The 18,296-nt window shown below is 40.6% G+C and overlaps 1 protein-coding gene across 6 annotated transcripts in view; it reads right to left on the bottom strand.

Moving 5' to 3' along the window:
• Nucleotides 1–18,296, bottom strand: part of NME8 (NME/NM23 family member 8) — a 65,012-nt gene that overhangs the window by 30,497 nt on the left and 16,219 nt on the right. For 4 of the 6 annotated variants that reach the window (XM_032873420.1, XM_032873417.1, XM_032873418.1 and 1 more), the window contains 5 exons: nt 15,928–16,044; nt 8,480–8,546; nt 7,367–7,440; nt 4,450–4,542; nt 3,286–3,473 (listed from right to left, as the gene is read on the bottom strand). In XM_032873420.1, coding sequence (XP_032729311.1) covers nt 3,286–3,473; nt 4,450–4,542; nt 7,367–7,440; nt 8,480–8,546; nt 15,928–16,044 — 539 coding nt within the window. The remainder of the gene's footprint in view (nt 1–3,285; nt 3,474–4,449; nt 4,543–7,366; nt 7,441–8,479; nt 8,547–15,927; nt 16,045–18,296) is intronic. The other 2 variants (XM_032873422.1, XM_032873421.1) reach the window with 1 other exon arrangement.

Below are 18,296 nucleotides of genomic sequence, written 5' to 3'. Positions count from 1 at the left end.
TGTAGCACTTGCATCTCAAGCATTATTAGTAGTAGTAGTTATATACTATTAGTTATGTGTTATTAGTAGTAGCAGTAGTGGTACTAGTACTATTATTTTACTTAAAGATTTTTCCAGCCTGAGCAGTTCTTTTTCACTGGGCTTATGTTTGATTTTTGTGTAGATCTTCCTTTCTCTGGCTGCTAGGCTCCCTCAGGTGGACAGCCATTTTCTTTGGTTGGTTTATTGGGGATTACATCTGGGTTTTGGTATATGAGGCATTGGAAACCCTATAGCTGAAAGACAAAAATGGCCTCTAGGCTACAAGCAAGCAGGGTGTCACTCCCCTGTGGGAACAAATGGTAAGAGCCCTTATAGAGCTGGTCCTCAAAGGCAGGCAATTTTTGTAATTCTGCTCAGCTCCATCTTGGGCTTTCAGTAGGTGGTGGTTCAGGATGGCCCAGTGTAGTCCAGTATCAACCTGGCCTTGAGGAGTTACAAGTCTGTTTGTTGGTTATCCCCAGGTTCTTATCCCCAGTGATTGAGCTCAGACACTTCCCTATCAGTGGAGAAAGCATGACACTGCCCTCCCCTTCTCCTTAGTTCTGAACCAACAGAACTCCAGGTCTCACCTAGGGCCAGATGCTTATGAGCACAGGTTCTCTTTGATGCTAGAAAGGCAAGAAGCTCTGGAGATGGGAGTAGAAAGTAAAAGTATACAATTCAGACTGCTCTGAACCCAGAAATACTTTTAAAGATTATTTTAGGAATTGTATCTATTATCTTCAATCTAAATGAGAGTTTTATTTTAGGAATTGTATCTATTATCTTCAATCTAAATGAGAGTTTTATAAAAGAAAAACTTGCTCTCTACAGTTATGACATGTATAGAGATAAATTGGTTACCAAGAATAGAATATATACTTTGTATGGAGAGAGAAACACAATAAATTATAGGGGTTAGGCACTGACATCTTCACTAAGTCATAAAGATTTGGAGCTGAAAGGAACTTTAGAGATCATTTCATTTCCTCCCATCTTTGTATCCCCAGAACTTGGCACATAGTAGGATTTAATAAATATTAAGTAAACAGAAGGATGCATAAAGAATGAATGAGGGAATTAGTGAATGAGTGAGTGAAGATTTCCAGTAACCGCTTATCTGACTCCCAACAACATAGCTAGTAGAACCACACCTTCCTCTTCTGTAGAATCACCAGAAAGCAAAGAAAAAAGACTCTGACCTCTGAGTTCTTAATACACAGCCTGATTAAGGAGACAAACAAGCAAACAGATAACAGACTGTGATCAAAAGTCATCATGGACAAATTTGGGATCTGGATGAAAATTACGGCTGCCTATGTCCTGTCTTCCTGGGCCCTCCTGCCGGCCAGCCACTGAGTCCCGTGGGCTACTTCTGATGTATAGAAAGTTTTCCCAGACCATGTGTGTTCACATGTGAGTTTTTTTCTGTGGGGATGACCACCCTGACCAAGAAGGGGAGCTCTGCTCCTGTTCACAGAAGGAACCACCTCCCCCTCCCACTCTAATTGCCCTGCTTTTAATTTCCTTTCTTCCTCACAGACCAGCCCCACCACCACCCAGGGAGGAAGTTGAGGAGGCTCTGAGATAGCGGAGAGGCAGCCACAAAGAAAGAAAGTGAACAGAAGGGTAAATCACTCGTGAGAGTTCTTGTCCTTGATCCTTTGGGTTCTGGGCTTACTTAAAAGACGACAGTAGGAATGCTTGACACGTGTTACACTCTGCTTCCAGAACGCAAGCTATGCAAACAGATTCCCAGACAAACACACTCCCCACCACTCCATGCTGCCTGCCTGGGGCCACTGCTCAGGAAAAACATGGGCCAAAGGAAAATGGAGCCTCTAAGTCTCTAAGTTAAAAAAAAAAAAAATGCTGCAGAGTTTTCCAAAGCAAGATTAACACATCTCACTCCACACCCACCCACCAATGGCCTAAACTCTTCATGTTATTATGTTGGTATTCAGCAACCAGAGACAACTGCTTTTCAAGGTCAGGTGTGATGAAGACTCACCGAAGGACGGCTCGGGTGGGATGCTGACTTCTCTTACGCAAGCTGCCTCAATGAATGCTTCACAGAACATCTTTTTAAGAGCTCAAAAGTTCTGGTATAAAGTCTGGTACCTTTTTGAGTGCGAAGCTCCCCACCCAAACCTTCCCTCTGACCACTGACTATCATCCCCCCTTAAGATTGTAAAATGAAGTACTACTGTTCACAAAGCCCTGTGTTGGCAGTTGACGTAACTCTAAGCCCCTCAATCCCACTTAAAACCTGGAACCAATGACTGTAGGGTCACCCTGCTACCTAAAACGCATGACACCAGTAGGAACCAGCAGATATAGCTACTCAAGAAAAGCCACTACACACATTAATAAGACCACAGGAAAGTTCTGGAGATGCCTGACAGAAAACCCAGTGAAGATGCGCCGTCCATCGGGAAGAGACACATGATGGACTCTCAAGACTCTGCTCCTCTCAGCTTCCTACTCACCCACCTTCGTTTCAGGCATAGCCCTGATGACTCTTGTGGTAAAATGGACTTTCTGAGTCTTCCGAGGAATAAAAGACACAATGGCAGTGCATGAAACCAGCACTATGTCTAGTCCTTACATTCATTTTCAAATATTTAAAAACCCATTAGTGAAAATATGCAACCATTTGGTTCTTAGCAATTTATAACCACTAACTGCCTTAAGTAAAAAAGGGGAGAGCGTACCTCCAATGTCTTTAGTAGGACGCAAGGCAGGTGGGAGTGAATGTGGGGAGATGGGAGAGGAGAGAGACCTGGCAGGAATGACACATGATCCCAATCTATTGGAGGGCCCCAGGCTGGGAGGCCAGACTGGTGTATCCAGCTTTAGAAAGACAAACAGGACACATTTTTCCCTTTCTAATCCTCTTGACATAAACTTTCAGGGAAATCTCAGCTTTGCTGTATATATGGGTTTTTAGATCAACAGGAAGAAACACTTGTGCATCCAACATAAAAATGTGTGTTCTTGGGAGTGCCTGAGTGGGGTGCTCAGTTGGTTAAGGGTCTGCTTTCAGGTCAGGTCATGATCCCAGCATCCTGGGATCGAGTCCCACATCTGGCTCCCTGCTCAGCGGGAGGCTGCTTCTCCCCCTCCCTCTGTGATCTCTCTTTTTCTCTTTAGTAAATAAAATATTTTTAAAAAGTGCGTTCTTGGATTTTGAGACATTTGGATATTACACTTCATTACCTACTAACCCAATGTCTACTGGTAGGTTTCCTGGTCTCGAGCTACCTGTCCCTCTTCTTCTTCATCCCTGGAGGTATGACCACAGCAGGGTGATCCTCATATATTTCTTCATCTTCGGTCTCAGGATTGGGCCTAGTTTCTCCCAGGGTAGGCTGTTCTTCATTTCCTTGAGATACAACTAGAATATGGCTCAGACCGCTGGTCATAAAAAGGACAAACTCTTCAAAGTCAGGCTACAAAATAAGATGATAAACTGCTTACTTCAGGCTTCTGAGATAGAAGACTAAAAAGGCAGCTATTCCCCGACCCAAGCAACATCGTCCCCTTCCCAACCACGAGGCAAGGGAATGTTCGCTCCATCAGCCCCCAGTGAACAGTCGCACGTTGGAAGGATGGAAATTCAGAGCTCACAGGGACTGACCTTAAGGATGGTCTAATAACCATTCTCAAACTTCAGGATGCTTCCAAATCCTCTGCCGGGCTTGTTAAAACACAGAACTGAGAAGCCCAATCCCAGAGTTCAGGACCATGGAGATTGAGGGGAGGGCTTTGGAAGTGGATTGACTCAAAAGTTCCCACATGATGTTGAGCCAGAGGGTCCGACCTTTTCCTGGGGCCAACAGAGGCTGCCTGAGTCTCACAGCCAGCTGACACAGTGCCATTCACTAGAACTTTCTCTGACGAAAAATTGCTTTTCTGGGCTCTCCATCACGTGTAGCCACGTGCAGCTACTGAGCCCCTGAAACGTGGCCAGTGCAACCGAAAACTCTCAATCTTGTTTTACTTGATTTGATTTTAGTGAATTTAAATTCAAATGGCCATGCGTAACTAACTGATGGCTACCAGACTGGGCAGGAGATTTCCAGAAACTCTGTCTTCTGACCCCCAAACCACTGCCCTTTCCAATACACAGCACTCCTTTCTTATACTCCCCGAGGCAGAAAAGAACAGAACTTGGGACATGGGCCTTTAGGTAATGAAAGGATGAGGCTTCCCTGTGAGGGTTATGAGAAGGAGCTTTCATCCGGGGATAAAAATCTATAGGAAAGGCCTGGATGTTCACGTCCAGGGGCTGATGCAGGGAGTCTGAGAGTACGTAAGCCGAACAGAGCTTCACTCCAACAAAGACCAGTCGGACCATCCACTCTTGCTCTGCGGCTGCATTTGAAAACACAGCAGCTTCTTTTCATTTGTGTCTAATTTCCTTACCTGGTCTGCTATCCGATGATAGAAGTCCCTTACTTGTTGTTCAGTGAGCAATCTCTTATCCTCCATTTCTATGACAAAGCCTGCCTTGATGATCTTCACAGAGAGAGTTGGATCCAGGCACAGCGGGGAGCACATGTAAGACAAGGCAAGGACATTTCTTCCCTGTGTTTAACAAACCATCCAGATTTGAACACATTTCAGGTAATGACTTCAGCACGACCCATAGGGCACTAGGTCTGAAGAAGCTCAAAACTACGTAAACAAAGAAGGTCATCATCATACCTCCTGGTCTGTAAGTTTTCAAAGCTCAAACCAGAGACTCTGTAGTATTTCCATTAAGTGACTTGCCCCAAAACATGAAAGAACTAAGTAAATTCCAAGGGAAGATACCGTACTTTCTGAATCAGTCACAAAGACACATGTTTATAAGTGCTTTTTAACCATCTACCTTCAAAATTGGTTTAACATTAGTTCTTTGTTTTTTCTTAACATTAGTTCTTAAAAAACTTTCCTTTGTTGAGGCTGTCACTCATAATCTAGTATATTTTACACTTCAACAAAAAAAAAAAAAAAAAAAAAAAAAAAAAAAACCACTACCCAAACTATGGGAAAGGCCAGAATTTAAGATTTAGCCATGCTCTGTCTTAAAAAAACAAACAAAAAAAAACAAAAAACGTAAAGACAAATCCAGTTTGCATGTCAAATACAGTAAAATGTAACAAGGAGAAGTTTGAAGCAAATATGACAAGTCTACTGAGGTACTAAATAATGTAATGTAAGTATAATCCGGGTTCAAAGCAACTCAGTAATTACAGTTTGACGGGCATATCCAGCACCAGGTGCCTCCTGCTTCTGTTATGAAACTAAATACTGTACTGGTTTCCACTGGTCTTCTGATATGGCAGAGCACTATGTACATCCTTCTGAACCCTCTCCTGACAGTCTAATTTGAATAATTTCCAAATACTCAAATCATGTCTTTTTACATTACTTAGTGTCTGACAACAGAAAGTAAAACCCAAACAATCAATATTTAAACTCAATAAGTTTTCCTTTACTGTAATTTAAATATGTAGTGTGTTCATTTATTTCGATTCAAAATATTCTCCCGTTTTTTTGTCCTGTTGGCTGTTAGCCCATTACCGTATTCCAGAGAGGTGAGATATTCAGGAGATATTCATAATTTACATCTCTGAAGTGTTATTTTCTATGTCAAAACAAAAATATTAAGATGAATGCCACTTCCTGTCGGCGCACAGAGAAGAATGAGGCACAAACAAGTCAGCTGCAAGAGAAAGGGAGCAGGGGACGACAGTAGAAAAGACTGTTGCCCCGAGCAATTGCTCAGTCTCGCTTTTATTAGATAGAAACGGTCGGTAACCCACAGAAGAGCCGAAGAAAGCCAAACACTGGTCATAGGCCTTGTAGATAAACAAGAAGGAGGGCAAAATATGTCTCTACAAGCAGTATAAAGTTTATAGTGGAACAAGCACATTTAAAGGACTTATCTAATTAGCCACTAGTGTTCTCCGGACAGAAAGGGGAGATAACGGAAAATTGAAGCAGGCGGCCTTCCGCCCTCAGCGGGCGGGCGTTCCCAGCTGCTCAGCTTCAAGGCCGTGTATCGTCCTCTCCCCCAAAGGCCTGTTGCCAGTATGTGTTTTTCTCACGGCCATATCTAAATGTGCTTGGTAACTAGTAAAATTTCCCATGGGTTATATTTTAAGTAATACATTGTTCTGAGGGGCAGTTGCAGATGAACTTACGCTTAATAGAACTGCCCCAACTGAAAGAACTATATAACTTTGAAAAGCTTTACTGTCCTAGGTAATCAAAATGTACTCGAATAAGGAACAGTAAACCATGACTATGTGATACTACTTTTTTAAAGTTTATAAAGTAAAAAAAAAAATTTTATAAAGTATAAGTAATCCATAGGGGGTGAGGGTGCAGTTTGATGCCCCCACACACACACCAAAATCTGGAAGAAAAGGGCTATCCTTAGAGAGTGATATTATTAAATCAATGCACAAAAAGAAGAGACCATACATCCCATGACCATGAACCAACGACTTTCTCATAGGTTAATCAGTGATCGTGCTGCTGTAGCTAAAGAAGGAGTGCATGATGGGAAGTTAATCAAGGGATGGCCAACCCCTCTTGGTATCTCCCTAGGTGACCTCCTCTATTCTCCAGGCAACAGTCTTTCAAATTTCAAATTACTGTTGCTGTGTCAACACAAAGTCATTGCTAAAGAGTCAGCAAAGTACAGCTTGCAGTCAACATCTGGCCCACCACCTGCCTTTGGAAATGAAGTTTATTGGAGCGTGGCCACACCCATTCATTTCCGTACTACCTACACTGCTTTCTCAGTGTGATGACAGTTCAGCAGTGGTGACAGAGATCATATGCCCCACAAACCTGAAAACAGTTACTCTCTGGCCCTTTCTAGGAAAAGTCTGCGAATCTTTGGAGTCGAATACAGTTTTCCTCTTACAAAAATTTATTTTTGCTCTAAAGCAAACCAAAACATTAAATGCTTCCTTACTCTACCATGTATCTAAAAAGGACCATACGTTTGTCACAACATACAGAAAACAAAACAAGCCAGTGTAAACTTATAATAAGTTTCCATTGTTAATAACTAAACAGGAAGAACATTTGTTATAATCCAATATAAGAACTGTAATTTTTATCATTTATATTAGACGCTGGTAGAGCAGAGTTCTTTAAATAAAGATACTTGAGTAGGTCTGACTTTTGTCAAGACAAAACATTCCAAGCCTTTGGAGGTACCTAGCACCAGAAATTTGTTATGTTCCATTTCACCCTAAATGATAAGTTTGTCTCCAAACCGACAGTCCAGACGTTGTTATGTTGCAATTAATTTAAAGTATTGTGGGGAAATATCACTTACTTTTTGTTTAATCTCTTGAGATTTTCTACTAGTCACAGCATCAGGTTTGATAATAGTAATACAGTAGAGTTGATCTAGGGGAAAAAAAAAGAGAACTTCATTTTCTTGGAAGTCTAGAAAATGAAGGATTTGGCAATTAGAAATGTAAATTATTAATGTGCAGTGAGGTTTTTTTCATTGACAGCTTTGTTGTTATTACGGCACTCCAACTACCAACTCCTTAGAATCAAAGTGCAGTTTCTGTATTTGCATGCAGGAGAAACATTCACAAAAATTGGGGTGGTCCCAAGGCAAAAAAAAAAAAAAAAGAGGTGGGCACTAGTTATTTTAATATAATTCACATGCATTAAAATCATAGTATCACTCACTGATGAGTGGAGTTTCAACACAAGCAAACATAACAGACTGATGGATTTCACCATCTACAGATTTATCTACATTTATCTATACATTCTTTTTTTTTAAGATTTATTTATTTGACAGAGAGAGAGAGATCACAAGTAAGCAGAGAGGCAGGTAGAGAAAGAGGGGAAAGCTGGCTTCCCGCCGAGCAGAGAGCCCCATGGGGGCTCGATCTCAGGACCCTGAGATCATGGCCTGAGCTGAAGGCAGAGGCTTAACCCACTGAGCCACCCAGGCACCCCTATCTACACATTCTTATGATGAACTTTTAGTGCACGACAGCCCACTGAGGACACCGTCTCTGCTCCCTCCTAAGTATGAACACACACTCACACATCTATGCAGACAATCCAGGAGGAAAGTTTTTAACTGTAAAGTAAACTGGCATGTGGGTCATTGAGGAAGAAATTATTTTCACAAGGTTTTAGCAGAAGGTGAGGATGAAATACGAGAAGGCTGCTGTCTCATTAGTCACAGGAGACAGGAACCCCTGGTCCTGGGTAACCTCTGAAGGCTGCAGGCACAGAGACCAAAGGGAAGGCAATGGGAGCAAAAGGTTTGTTTGTTAATAACAGAGTCTAGTATTATCCTGCCAGTCCCATAACAATAACATTGCAGTCACCACCAGCTTTTCTGGTCCTACAACTAGTGCTCTACTGAACATCCCTGTACACAAATCCTTTGCCGTTACCCTGCAGGAACTTTACTTACCAACACTTTCACTGGGTGCTTCCCCACCATCATCCTCATCTGGGTCTACAAACAGAATTTCATGATACTGTGGAAGAGAAATGCAAGTAGAAGTTACATTTTAATATGATAGGAAAAGAGTTTTTAGAAATTTTGTTCAAATAAATATTTATAATCCAAGGGACAAAGGGTAAAGTGGAAATGTGCCCACATATATCTAACACTACTTTTCCCCATCTTTCCACTGAAATTTAAAAAAAAAAGAATGTTTAAAATGATTAGGATGGTAAGGTTATCAGAAATAATACATATGGAAACTGATTAAAAACCAAAAACCTTGGAGCGCCTGGGTGGCTCAGTGGGTTAAGGCCTCTGCCTTCGGCCCAGGTCATGATCCCAGGGTCCTGGGATTGACCCCTGCATTGGGCTCTCTGCTTGGTGGGGAGCCTGCTTCCACCTCTCTCTGCCTGCCTCTCTGCCTACTTGTGATCTCCGTCTGTCAAATAAATAAATAAAATCTTAAAAAAAAAAAAAAACCTTAAAACTTAGAAAGAGCACAAGGAATAAAATAAGAAAGAAGCAGAAAGTAATAACAAAGCAATAAATTAGGGGCGCCTGGGTGGCTCAGTTCGTTGAGCATCCAACTCTTGGTTTCGGCTCACGTCATGATCTCAGGGTCATGGGATCAAGCCCACATTGGGCTCAATGCTCAGTGGGGAGTCTGCTTGAGATTCTCTCTCTCCCTCTCCTTTGCCCCTCCCCTGCATGCTCTCTCTCTCTCTCTCTCTTAAATAAATAGAAAGAAAGCAACAGATACATAATTATCATGTTAAAGATCAAAAGGGCATTCAATGAGTTTCAAGATCCGATCCTGACCATTTCCCTTAGTAAACTAGAAACAGAAAAATACCTCCTTAACTTTTAAAAAACTGTCTTGTTCAAAACAATAACCAATTTTCTACTATAAAGTAAAACACTGGGAAGGATAGGGATGGGAGTTCCTTAATTTCTTGAGAAACCCTTAAAGTGCTTCTGTGATTCTGTTTTAACTATCTGAAAGATTTATATATTTACATATATACATTTTTTGGCAAGAGAATGCATAATTTCAGAGTCTCGATGAAATAAAGACCTCAAAATGTATGGAAATGACTATACTGGAAGCTCTCATTCTTATTATAATCGGGAATAAGATAATTATACCAGCTATAACTTTAAATCGATCGATCTGACTTTATATTTGCTGGACATGTGCTGGCCGATAGAGCAGCCACTAACCAATTAAGGGTATTTCAGCACTTGAAAATGAACTTAGTCCAAATTAAGATGTGCTATAAGTGATAGCTCCACGGTACATTCTGAAGATTTAGTATGAAAAAATGATTGCAGGGGCACCTGGGTGGTTCAGTGGGTTAAAGCCTTTGCCTTCGGCTCAGGTCATGATCCCAGGGTCCTGGGATCGAGCCCTTCATCGGGCTCTCTGCTCAGTGGGGAGCCTGCTTCCTCCTCTCTCTCTCTCTGCCTGCCTCTCTGCCTACTTGTGATCTGTCTGTCAAATAAATAAATAAAAATCTTAAAAAAAAAAAAAAAGAAAGAAAAAATGATTGCAGAATACCTTATTTTTTTTTATTTTTTATTTTCAGCATAACAGTATTCATTGTTTTTGCACCACACCCAGTGCTCCATGCAATCCGTGCCCTCTCTAATACTCACGACCTGGTTCCCCCAACCTCCCACCCCCCACCCCTTCAAAACCCTCAGATTGTTTTTCAGAGTCCATAGTCTCTCATGGTTCACCTCCCCTTCCAATTTCCCTCAACTCTCTTCTCCTCTCTAACTCCCCTTGTCCTCCATGCTATTTGTTATGCTCCACAAGTGAAACCATATGATAACTGACTCTCTCTGCTTGACTTATTTCACTCAGCATAATCTCTTCCAGTCCCATCCATGTTGCTACAAAAGTTGGGTATTCATCCTTTCTGATGGAAGCATAATACTCCCATAGTGTATATGGACCACATCTTCCTTATCCATTCGTCCGTTGAAGGGCATCTTGGTTCTTTCCACAGTTTAGTGACCATGGCCATTGCTGCTCTAAACATTGGGGTACAGATGGCCCTTCTTTTCACTACATCTATATCTTTGAGGTAAATACCCAGGAGTGCAATGGCAGGGTCAAAGGGAAGCTCTATTTTTAATTTCTTGAGGAATCTCCACACTGTTCTCCAAAGTGGCTACACCAACTTGCATTCCCACCAACAGTGTAAGAGGGTTCCTCTCTTATTTTTTATATTGAGTACATATTTAAATGAGAATCTTTTTAATATATAGGATTAAAAAATTAATTTCACTTTTTTTTCTAAAAAAAGAGAGAGGGGAAGCAAGCTATAAGAGACTCTCAACGATAGAAAACAAACAGGGTTGATGGAGGGAGGTGTGTGGGGGATGGGCTAGACGGGTGATGGGCATTAAGAAGGATACTTGTTGTGATGGGCACTGGGTGTTGTATGTAAATGATGAATCACTGAATTCTACTCCTGAAACCAATATTACATTATATGTTACCTAACTAGAATTTAAATAAATATTTGAAAAGAAAAAATAATAATAATTTCCTTTTTTCTTTGTTGCTTTTAATGTGATTAGTAGAATATTTTAAATTATGTATGTGACTCACAACATGAGTTTATTTTTTTTTTTACTATCAGACAGGGCTGTGCTAGACCAGCCAATTAAATAAGAACGTTAAACAACAGAAGCATTCAACAAAGTGGAATAATATAAAATAAACATATTAATACATTTCTTACATTCAATTGTTATTAATTAAAACAGGATATCATTCTGTAAGAAAATCAGAACAACAACATAACCAGAGAACAGAGTATACACAGAGAAATGTACTAGAATATAGCAATTAGGAGTATATATTTAGGAGTTACTCTGCCTGACATCAAATTCTGGTTTCAACACCTACCAACTGTCTGCTTTTGGGGAAATGACTTAACGTTTTTAAAGCCTTGTCTTATTATTTGTAACTATCATAAGATTTGGGGTTTTTTTAAAGATTTTATTTATTTATTTGACAGAGAGAAACAGCAAGAGAGGGAACACAAGCTAGAGGAATGGACAGGGAGAAGCAGGCCTCCCACAGAGCGGGCAGCCCGATGCAGGGCTCAGTGCGGGGCTTGATCCCAGGGTCCTGGGATCATGACCTGAGCCGCAGGCAGATGCTTAACAACTGAGCCCCCCAGGTGCCCCATCTCTCATAAGATTTCTTGAGATTCCCATTCAAGATGGCAATATAAAAGGCTGAACTTAACTTCCTCCCATAAACACACCAAATCTACAGCTCTATATAAAAAAAATTTCCCCTGAAAGAAATCCAGAGAAAGGCTAAGCAACTCCCACACGTCAGGCAAATGAGGGGGGAAAAAAAAACCCATATTGAAACGGGTAGGAGAGTAGAAGAGTTTCAGACACAACTTCACCATCAACTTCACCATCACCACAGCGACACACAGTTGGGTTTAGACTCACCCTATAATGTGCCAAAATTTCAAGACTTCCATTTGAGAGCTAGGTCCCCCAAATCCCTACCTCTGAAAGCCAAATATGGCTTGTGTCCATGAGTCCCAAGAGGCTAGAGTAAACAAACAGTTCTTAACAGGCTGATAAGGATGGGCTGTGGCTATCCCATCAGGACTCAGTGCACAGGCAGCTCACTGACATGCCCAGTTTTCTCTGAAAGAAGCCTATTTGAAACTCTTAAAAGCTGTAGGCTGAGAGGCAAGTTCATAAATGAACACAGATCTAGGGGCTGACTGTAGTCCTCTCCGACCACGTAGGATGACAGGTACCAGGCACTATTTTGGCACCTTCCCTCTGCCCTGCAGAAGGTGGGTGATGTCCATGTGAAGATGGCTTGAGCACACATCTGGCAACATACCCCAGCCTTTGTGGGTGCTCCCAAAGAACACATCCCTTACAGCCTGACTACGGCGGCCATCAGAGGGGTTCAGTTGTTGGGTTCAGTGCAACCAGCTACATTTGGATAAACCACCCATACAGAAAAATCAATAAGAAAACAATGGACTTAAGCTATATGTTAGACCATCTGGACTTAACATTTACAAAACATTCCACCCAAAAGCAGCAGAAGACACATTCTTCTCAAGTGCATATGGAACATTCTCCAGGATGGACCACATGTTAGGCCATATCAAGCATCTTTTTCCACTGCAACAGTATGAAACTAGAAACCAACTATAAGAAGAAACCTGGAAAATTCACAAATCTGTGATGATTAAACAGGCTACTGAACAACCAATGGGTAAAAGAAGAAATCAAAAGAGAAATTTGAAAGTACCTGAGACAAATGAAAATGGAAATACTCCATATCACAACTGTCAAAGTGCAACAAGAGTTCTAAGAAGGAAGTTTATAGTGATAAATGCTTACATTAAGAAAAAAAAAGATCTCAAATACACAACCTAACTTTTCATTTTAAGAAGCTAGAAAAAGAGACCTAATGGAGTCAAAGTTAATAGATGAAGGTAATAACAGAGTTCAGAGGAGAAATAAATAAAATGGATACTACATAGATAAGAGAAAACTCGATGAAACTGAAAGCTGGTTTTTAAAAAAAATAAAACGACATTTAGCTAGACTGTGAAGAAAAAAAGAGGACTCAAATAAATAAAATTAGAAATGCAAGAGGTGGGGGCGCCTGGGTGTCTCAGTGGGTTAAAGCCTCTGCCTTCGGCTCAGGTCATGATCTCAGGGTCCTGGGATCGAGCCCCATAACGGGCTCTCTGCTCGGCAGGGAGCCCGCTTCCCCCACTCTCTCTTCTGTCTCTCTGCCTAATTGTGATCTCTGTCAAATAAATAAAATCTTTAAAATTAATTAATTAATTAAAAGAAAAAGATAGGCAAGAGGAGACATTTAAAAAGATACCACATGAAATACAAAGGATCTTAAGAGACTACTATGATCAAGTATGAAATCACTATCTTAAAGAGTGTGAGTGCGCCCAGATGGCTCAGTCATTGGGCGTCCTGTCTTTATTTCAGCTCAGGTCATGATCTCAGGGTCGTGGGATAGAGCCCCACACAAGCTCCAGGCAGTTGTGGTTGGAGACTGCTTGGGATTCTCTCTCTCCCTCTGCCCCTCCCCTGTCTCTTTCTCTCAAAAAAAAAAAAAAAAAAAAAGTTATGTGCATACCCATGTTCCCTGTAGGATTATTCACAATAGCCAAAATATGCAGACAACCTAAATGTCCATCAATGGATGAATGGATAAAGACAATGTGGCATATGTATGCAATGAAATATTACTCAGACATAACAAAGGAGGAAATCCTACTATTTATGACAACACAGATGAACCTAGAGAGCACTGTGCTAAATGAGACCAGTCAGACAGAGAAAGACAAATACTATACGATCTCACTAATATGTGGAATCTAAAAAAAAAACCTAAACTCATAAACAAAAAGAACAGAATGGCAGTTACCAGGGTAGAGGGTAGAAAGTGGAGGAATTGGGTGAAGGTGCCCAAAGGTATAAAGTTATAAAATAAGTAAGTTCTGACAGTATAACACACAGCATGGTGACTATTCCTAATAATACTATATGGTATACTTGAAAGTTGCTAAGAGAGTAGATCTTGAAAGTCTTCATCACAACAACCACCAAAAAACTGTAGCTAGGGAAGGTGACACATGTTAAACTCAGTGATCATTTCACAGTATAGACATATTAAATCATTAAGTCATATACTTTCAATTAATACAATGTTATTTGTCAGTTATATCTCAATATAACTAGGAAGGAAAGATTTCCGTCTAAATTAAATGAGGAGATCTCTTTTAAAATCTTGGCAAGCAGCAGCTCCTCAGTAATTCCTAGTTATTACAATTTTCACAAACAAGTGGGAATGGGGTGAGGGGTGCAGCAGTGAGAGGGAGACACAGACAAAGAAAAGGGAAGGGAGAAGATTCTCTGACAAATAAGAAAACCTGAAAAGCAAAGAAAAATGTCTTTGGATATGAAAAATCACTATTATAAATGGAAATTCCCCAAAAGTTCATTTTTTTTCTTAACACTCAACTCAAAAAGTACTTTGTGCATGGTATGGGTATTAGCACATTGACATAGAGTACAAGAATTTTTCCCAGTTTGTTGTTTTCCTTTTACATTTTAGGGTGCACTTCAACGTTTTAAATAATCAAATCTATCAATTTTTCCTTTTTTGATATCTCTTGTGTTATGCTTACAATGTCTTCCTCAACCTACAGCATACAAACGTTCACCAGTACTTTCTTCTAATATTTTCATGCTTGTTTCTTCATATCCAACTCTGTAATTTATGTATATGATATGAGAAAATGGTACACATTTCTCATGCAAAGAGCTAACCCAATATTCCTAAGTCTGTTTATCAAATTTTTTTAATCCTTTCCTTATTTAAACTGAAACGTTTTATAGCAAATACTTAATACAACCTTGAAACTGTACCTTCTTCTTTCTAGTTTTCCGTATTTCTTGCCTCTACTTTCCACTTTTTAAGTTCATACTTTCCCTTTTTGCTCTTGTGGTTGGTTTGGCATGCGTGGATGTACTGTGTGTGTGCACATGTGAGCACGTGCACAAGCTCAGGTGTGTTCATTTCCCTAACACCTGTAGCTCTTCCTAATCTGCCTGTATTTCTGATCACTTTCCTCTGTGGCTTCCTTTCTAATACTATTATGTTCATACCTCCACATGCTTTGTAGCTTCTTTCTCAATTTTTAAATAGTTTATCTTTCATTACATAAATGATACACTTCCCACACAGGATCTTATTCTAAGTGTCCTAGCAAAGTGATGTCTTGTTTTCATTTGTCAATCGATCTTGGTCCTCTTTCCATAACAGTAAGTACTGAGCCAGAACACACTAAATAATATTCCACTGCATGGATTTGTATAATTTATGACAAAAATTACAGACATCTTATGGAAATTGCTCAGCAATGCTGGACATTTAAAGATTTTTATTGTTTTATTTGAGAGCAAGCGAGCACGCGAGCAGGGAAGAGGGGCAAAGGGAGAGGGAGAAGCAGGCTCTCTGGTTGATTCCAAAACTCTGAGATCATGACCTGAACTGAAAACAGATGCTTAACCAACTGAAACACCCTGGCACTTGGGGGTGGCTCGACATTTAGACTGATACCAAATTTTTAATAACAGACAACTGTGCTATAAGTGCTGTTTTCTATATTTGTCTTATTATCTTGGTTGGGAAAATTACTGGAGTGTTATTGTTCAGTCAAAGAACACAGGAGTTTTTTAAGGCTTTTGATTCATATTACCAAAACACCTCCCAGAAAGTCTGTATCATTCAGACACCTAGGTTGTTACAAAACTTGGGAAAATACAACAAAAAATACGTAATGTACTTTTTTAAGAATAAAACTGTAAAGTATTACCTGAGGTCGAATCATTTCACCTGCTGCAATTTTCTTCTCCTCTTCAACCAAGTTAATAATTTTTTGATTAACAAGTGGTGCATTTGCACCATGGATCTTTGCAATAATTTTGCCATTCTATACGGGAAAAGAAAGCATGAAGGAAACTTCCATTTTTCGGAAAAGTCTGGTATTCAACTTGACGAAGTCATCCCACCCAGCCCCACACCCCACCAATCCTTTCTAGCCATTATAATTAGCCATTTTAAAATAAAGTATTAGTGATGGGAAATTACATCTTGATTTGAAAAACCCAGCTCTTTGAATTCTCCCTCCACAATGTCTATTCTCCTACAACCAAAGGCAAAGCATCCCTGCATTATGTTCGATGGTTCTGTACAGGCCGCCCAATATTACCTTCCTTAATTATTTTTTACACTATGCCCCCTTTTGTCCGTCTTTCAACACATATTCACAAAAACCTGTTTACTGGCACTGTTCCAAGCATGATGGTATGGAACAGCAATCCTGGTATGTGGCATAATTAAATTACCAAAAAGGAGAAAAAAAAAAACAAACACACAGACAAACATATGTAATATAACAACCTTGACAAGTACCACCAAGTACAAAGCACCGAGAGCATCTACAAGAATGTGTCCTGGTCAAGGAGATCAGCAAAGTTGCTTATCGATACCAGGAAGGGATTCTTCGGTTAAAACATGTAGGATGGGTAAGGGATAACAAGGCAAAATGGAGAAGAAAGAACATTCTAGGCAAAAGGAATAGAGATGCAACAGTCCTGGGGAATTCCCCAGAAGGGAATATGGCAAATGAGAAGACCAGCCAAGAAAGTGAGGGGATGCGTGGTATGAGATGAAGCCTATTTGCGAGGGGGAGCCAGGCCATGCAGAGGCTTGTGGGTCTCGGAATCACACAGCTTTTAACCTAACTGCAGTGGGAAGCCTTAGGCATGTTTAAACAGAGCCAGTGACCACAATTTAAACTGTTAATTGTCAAAGATCATTTCAGGGCACCTGGATGGCTCAGTTAGTTAAGCAACTGCCTTGGGCTCCGGTCATGATCCTGGAATCCCGAGATGGAGTTCCATGTCGGGCTCGCCGCTCCATGGGGAGTCTGCTTTTCCCTCTGACCCTTCCCCTTTTCATGCTCTCTCTCCCTCTCTCATTCTCTCTCTCAAATAAATAAAAAAAAAAATTTTTAAAAATAAATAATGATCATTTCACCTACCATGTTTAGAAAGAGTTAGAGGGGAGAAGATACTTGTGTACACATTAGGGGTTATTCTAGAGATGACGGTGAGAGAGATGGTTGCTCAGTCTGTGGCACTGGTGATGAAGATAGAAAGAATGGAAAGACACAGACGAGTATGAGAAAGACTTGGGTGGTGAAATTGACAAGTCTGAGGTCTGGAATGGATTGGGGGTGATGTACAGAGAAGTCACTAGGCTGAGTTTTCTGTTTCTGTCAAGAAAGTGGATAAATTAAGACATTAATCACCCAATGTTGTGACACTTAGGAGACCACATTTCCTGGCAGGGCGGATGGGGGGAGGGTCTGGTATTGGACCAATCCTTTATGAAAGGCCCTTCAGACAACAGAGGGGAAGTCAAAGCATCAGTTGGATATACAAGTCTAGAGCTCAAAGTATAGGAATTAGCTGAAGAGATAAACTTGAGTTCTTAATGTGTAGGTGGTGACAACTGAAACTGTGTGGAGGAAATTTTCTAAGGAGCATGTATAGCATGATAAGATAAATATTTAAGGGCTGGATAAAGAAAGGTAAACCTGCCAAGGAGATGGAGGGGAATAACATCTAGGTAGGCGAAAGGGAAACCAAATAACGAAATCAAAAGTAACCAATGTTTCATGCCCTCCTAGGGCATGGCCACCACATGCAATACACTTGAGAGGTATAGCATAATGGGCCTAAAAGTGGCCATTTATATAATAATAGGCTAGTAATTGGGTACACTAGCAACAGCAAATCTGCTTGAATAATCGGACAGAAGGCAGATGGAATGGGTTGAGGCATTAATGGGATGTGAAAAAAATGGAGTAAAAATAAATATTCAAACTCTTCTGTGAAATTTAGCTGTGACACGAAAGAGAGAGATGGGTGGTACTTAGAGAGAGGCATCCAAAAGAAGCATTATTCCTTAGGAATAACATGGAGGACATGGGGAGATGAAAAAAAGTGAGTTGGGGTACATTGGAGGGGGAGACGAACCACGAGAGACTGTGAACTCTGAGAAACAAACAGAGGGTTTTGGAGGGGAAAGGTGTGGGAGGTTGGGTGAACCTGGTGGTGGGTATTAAGGAGGGCAAATATTGCATGGAGCACTGGGTGTGGTACATGAACAATGAGT

Source organism: Lontra canadensis, unplaced genomic scaffold (genome assembly GCF_010015895.1).
Source record: "Lontra canadensis isolate GAN:19392208 unplaced genomic scaffold, GSC_riverotter_1.0 scaffold48, whole genome shotgun sequence".
In the NCBI taxonomy this organism is placed as follows: Eukaryota; Metazoa; Chordata; class Mammalia; order Carnivora; family Mustelidae; genus Lontra; species Lontra canadensis.
This window is presented reverse-complemented; position numbering and strand designations above follow the sequence as displayed.